Here is a 5,610-nt window from a genome sequence, read left to right as displayed (position 1 = left end):
GAAGGAGAAAGAGAATTTTAAACCTTAGAGAGAGAGAGAGAGAGAGAGAGAGAGAGAGAGAGAGAGAGAGAGAGAGAATAAGACTGAACATAATACATATTAAATTCGGATCTGTTGAGGATATCAAATTCAAGAATGAAAGCATACGGAAATAATATATCTTTACTGATTGCCAATGTTTCTAAATTTCTTCGAGTTTCTATAACAGCCGCATTCTTTGGATAGACAGATAAACAGGCAGGTTCTGTAAAAGTGACACAAAGTGACATATAAATGTGAAACGCAGTCCCTTGATTGTCCGTCGTTGTTTGGTCTTTTCAAAATCTGTTCGGAAAGTTCCAAGACTCGACGGTAACAGTTATCAAATAAGAATTGCATGTAAAATTTCCCGTGGTCAGTGATGCTTGTTCCGTTGATTTTTTACTTGTTTAAGAAATGCTTTATGAATTTATAGGTATTCGGTATTGAACGTGCATTTCTAGCTGTTTATATATTCCTTCTTGACTTGAGTTAAGATTACAAGTATCGTCGGCTTAAATATTTAACCAGCAATTGCCGGTTACTAGTTGGGCCCTCAATATTCCTTGTAGTTCGGGTCCTTACGACAGAAGGTTCTCGTCGAAAACTTGAGCGAAGGACCCCTTTAGTTTCGAAAGCACCAGGAGGCAAGAACAGCTGCAAAATGACGTCTGTCTCAAGCGCTGATCATATAGTGGATGAAGACTTCAACCCTGATAAGGAGGAGAGACGCGAATTTGCCAAAGACGTCGGAGATCAGGCCCATTGGTCAGCGTCGACCTTCGCCAGGAAACACAGTGTGGAAAACCTGCGCGATGGATACTCCCACACTTACTGGGAGTCCAGTGGTCCTCTGCCTCACACCATCTCCCTGGGATTCTGGAAGCAAACCACCATTCAGTCCGTATGGATTTACGTCGATTATTTCAAAGACAAGCACTACGCTCCCAAAAGGATATCCATCCAAGTGGGTACTTTCGTCGGGGAATTAAAGCAGATCGTGTTAATGGATCTGCAACAGCACAGCGGGTGGCAGAAGATTCCGCTTCGGGATAGCCACGGTAAACCTGTCAAGACCTACGTGCTGGAAATTGCAGTTTTGCTCAATAAAGATGTTGGGGAAGATTCCCGCATACGCCAGATAAGGGTGCATTCGCCTCCCGGGGACGAAGATTTAAAGGAGGATTAATAAATTGGATTTTATTTTAACCAGTTTTTAGAGGATGATCTAAACAGGAGGTACCCGTAATATTTCTTTTGTTGCTACTTTAAGTATATATAAGTATTATCATTGGCTGGAAACTTTCTCCCCCATTTTCACCAAAGTAGCTTAATATTTCACATTCTTTTGTGAATACGTAACCTATGATTACTAATTAATACAAGCTTACTTAGGCTGAATATCTCTGCAAAATAACTAGGTTGGCCATTTCTTTGTTCAAATTTTGATAGTAATGGCCTTTTCTTCCACAGAAGTATAGTGAGGTGATAATGGATACATACCATAACTTGCATGTATGAGCTGAACTTGGCCAGATCTTAAGAACTGAAGGATATCCTCCTAGGAGAGGTTTTGAAGTGTTAGTCCTTCAATGGGACAGTTTCATTTGGGCAGAGAGAACATTCTCCATTTCGTCTTCAAATTTGTCGTATTGATTACGTTCCTCTGGTGCAGCCCATGATTTTCCTTCTCATTTACATCAAGGATTCTTGTGTGTACGTGTGTATAAAAACTATACACACCTCTCGCAATAAACCCAAACTTACTCAACCAATGTAGTATTGTTAAGGTGATAACTTTTTAATTGTCCTTTTTATCTTTTTCCATTATCTGCCGAAACCTTTTTATAGTCCATTTATTTTTACCATCTTCTTTTTACCATTTTCTTTTATATAAAGCCTCAATTCATATTAGTTATGTATAACTGTATTTTAATGTACGTGAATAAAGTACTACCAATAGACTTTACATTTTAGTGTTTCCTGCTTACAAAGATGTAATAATTATTGGTTTTCTTTTGATTTTAGTTTATGGAATGGGAATTATACAGGGAAACTGACTAGAGTTTGTTCGAACTTTAATTCTACGAATAATGAAAGCTTTTTGAAACATTATATTTGCTCAGTAATGCAGACCTAACAAAAATGTTATGTCTGTTATGATCAATTTGCATGTCCCTATAACATTTACTAGATCAATTGTTAAAATGGGAATTGGAGAGTAATATTTAATGGTTCAGTTAGTGTAAACACTTATTCACAGCTCTAAGTACACAAGAACGAATAGATTGGTTACTGAATCGACCAATCTTGGTCTATATCTTGGTGATGAAGATTTGACTAACTATTATAAGCCTAGTTCACTCGAGAATGTCGGTTGCTAGGCAAAGACTGTTAAGACAGCTTTCATGTTCTCTATTCCGCGATATCTTGGCAGTCCAAACTTGGCTGGTTATTAGAGCGGTTGTAACTGTACAATAAATGGTGTGTGGTTCGTACCCAGAAAAAAGGTAAGGTATTGGAACTCTGTGCCTTACTGATAGGACTTTGTATATACAGATATGAGAATAATTAAGTGAAATAGTGCAAAAGCAAGTTTATGAAAATTAACAATCTGCTGTAACTATACAATAACTGCTGTATGATTGTTGCCCAGAAAATCGGTAAGGGCTTCGAATTCTGTGCCCTATTAAGGGGCTGTGTATTTATAGATTAAAAATGGGTAAATTGGAATAGTGCAATAGCTTGTGAAATAGATTATACCATAACACCAAGCTTACTCTACTTAGGGTCCTAACAGTGATCTTACTCTACTTGGAAAAAGCATTTAAGATTGGACCCTTATAACGATCTTACTTTACTTGGAAAAAGCATATAAAATTGACCCTAATGTCGATCTTACTCTACTCTGAAAAAACATAAGATTGGACACCTAATACCGTTCTTACTCTTCCTGTGGAAAAGCATATAAGATTGAACCCTCATAACGATCTTGCTAATACCGATCTTACTCTAATGGAAAAAGCATATAAGATTGGACCCAAATACCGATTTTCTCTACCTGGGGAAAAAAGCATATGAGACTGGACCCTAAAACCGATCTTGCTCTACCTGGGGAAAAAAGCATATACCTGGAAGCAAGACCTGAGGCAACTTGACCAACTCTCTCGTCTGACTGCACCCACACGTTTCTGCAGAATATTACGATGATTTCAAAAACCTAGTCCAGAATTGACCCGGAGACATGTGAGGCAATACATAAAGTTTTGAAGAGAGATACCATGGAGGTAATATAATGAATATTTCTATGCATAACATTTAAATAAATGCTTCATTTTGGAATAAGGCTAAAACAAAAGTATAACGTTAGCCGTATTCCCGTTTATGTCAGTTGAATAAGAATTCTACTGTTATAATTCGTATTTCCACGACCTCTGGGTTTATTGTTGCATATATAGTTTTATGTATATTATTGCTTAAACATAAAGCACAGTAATGCAATAGCCAAGGACTTAAATTCATATTCGAAGAATCATATGATGGCTATGGTGATAAAATAGTAAAGCTAGTTCTTATATATATTTTTCGAAGAATCACAGATGGCTATGGCAGTAAATGTGGAAGCTGTTTCATATTTTTTTTCCCGGAAGATGAAACCTCGGAAACTATTACCTCTGCCACGTGGCATACAAATAATAAGCTCGTAATGCAACTCTTAACTAATGTAAAAGTAGTATTCTATTTGGAGAGACACTCGAATCAGTCACATGAGTGATTTCTATGAATACCTTGAATGGCGAAAGAAAGCCACAGAAATATAATACATATATCTAACTACCTGGATAGGAAGAAGAAGAAGCTTTTAGGTAAACAACTTGGTTGCTGCTCCTGCTCATTTTTGCTTATTTTTGGGACTACAGCTGCAGTTTCGCCGAGAAAATGTTGTGAGGGTTCGGTGAATATATGCCGTTAGTGCTGAAGTAAGCTAGTGGAGGTGGATTAAGTGACAGTGCATTTTATAAAACCTTGAAACTTCGTTAACGTTCTTATTGTATTTTGAGTAGTGGCGGCCCCGCCCCCTCCCTAGCATTGCCTAGGTGGGGAGGCTGCGCTGGACGGTGGCAACGGTGCTGCCATCTATTGAGTCTTTTCGTGACTAGTTTCAGTGTAACAGTATGGCGTCATACTCAACACCGTTTAGGAGAAAGGACTCCTTTGGGCTGCAGTTTTCTGTATACCCTACTATGGATGTTGTTAGTAGAATGTTATTTTCAAACATGAAATTGGTGCATAACTCGATTATAGGAGTTCATTTTATAAATAAGAACAGAGTAATTGTTAAAGTAGTACAATGTGTTTAATGATCTCATGGAAAATTACGAAGGCAAAGAGATATGTTCAGACCAGTTGGGAAATGTAAAGATTGTGAATCTTAGTACGTCCATTACGTATGTTTCAATAAGGAATGCTCCTTTCGAACTCTCAGATGAAAAGCTATCGAGGTTTTATCGAAATATGGCAAAATGGAAGGAATCAGGCAAAACAAATATGCTAACGGACCATTCAAAGGGCTATTGACGGGAGTTAGGACAGCCAGCATGAGACTAAAAGAGAACGTTCCTTCATCAATTACGGTTTTCGGATTTCATTTAACTCTCTTGTATAATGGGCAGCAACGGACATGCTTTAGGTGTGGGGGAAATAGGTCACATAGCTAAAGACTGCAAATACGAAGATGTAAGGTCTAAGTTTAAAGAAGGAGAGTTTCCTCACCTGCCTACGGAAGGAAAGGACGAAACCAACGTGAAAGCAAATGAGTTGCACAAAAGCTATGTAGAAAATGCAACAGTTGAGGAAAGCGGAAATAACCAAAGTTATCAAACTACAGATATAGTGACCGAAGGAATGGACAGAGATGAAGAACCTAATTCAGTGGAAGAACAGGCATTAGATTGCACAACAGAAAAAATTGTTAAGGATAATTCACCAAATGATTCTGAGGAAGAAAAGGGTGACGACGATTCGATAAAACTGGGGAAAGGCACAACAAAAAGGAATGCTGGAAGTGAGCTAGGGGAAGAAACGAAGGAAGAACTTGTCTCAGTAGAACCGTTGGACTGCATAAGGGAAGAAAATGTTTATGGAAAACTGGATAAGGGAGTAATCGATGGTGGGCCAAATTATGAGGACGAAAGGGATCTTTTTGAGGACAGTCTTGATGACGATGAAGGAAGGCCAAGAATTAAAGTTTCCCAACCAATAGGTGTCAGTGAATTGCGTACGTCAAACACAAAGGTTGAGATTCATAAGGAGGTTAAAGAAAATGAGTTATTAACAGAAAACGAAGCAGCAAGTATAGTAAAAGGAAAAGAAGAGGGAAAAATGGATTGTAAGGAAATATATTATGAGATGCCAGCGCCCCAAACAGAACTTTACAGCACTGATATGGAAATGCAAACATGGCATACAAAAACAGACTCTAGCAATAAACTTAAGATAACGCTGAAGAAAGACCAGTGTCAAAACATGGAAAGGATGAACCAGAATTTATCATCAGATGATGAAACAGGAAAGTGTACTAAGAAGCTTAAA

The 5,610-nt window shown here is 38.0% G+C and overlaps 1 protein-coding gene across 1 annotated transcript; it reads left to right on the top strand.

The window, feature by feature from the left end:
- The first annotated feature begins 630 nt into the window (after positions 1-630).
- On the top strand, positions 631-1,711 carry LOC135211902 (anaphase-promoting complex subunit 10-like). The gene is made up of 2 exons (XM_064245134.1): positions 631-1,257; positions 1,492-1,711. The coding sequence occupies exon 1, from the start codon at positions 683-685 to the stop codon at positions 1,205-1,207; it is 525 nt and encodes a 174-aa protein (XP_064101204.1). The 5' UTR covers positions 631-682; the 3' UTR covers positions 1,208-1,257; positions 1,492-1,711.
- The last annotated feature ends 3,899 nt before the right edge of the window (positions 1,712-5,610 follow it).

The sequence above is a fragment of the Macrobrachium nipponense genome, chromosome 40, assembly GCF_015104395.2.
Source record: "Macrobrachium nipponense isolate FS-2020 chromosome 40, ASM1510439v2, whole genome shotgun sequence".
Lineage (NCBI taxonomy): Eukaryota > Metazoa > Arthropoda > Malacostraca > Decapoda > Palaemonidae > Macrobrachium > Macrobrachium nipponense.
Note: the sequence above shows the minus strand (reverse complement) of the source record. Positions and strands in the feature narration are given on the sequence as shown.

Excerpts from the sequence above, each read along its gene's own strand:
- LOC135211902 (XM_064245134.1), top strand. The coding sequence starts at position 683 with ATGACGTCTGTCTCAAGCGCTGATCATATAGTGGATGAAGACTTCAAC.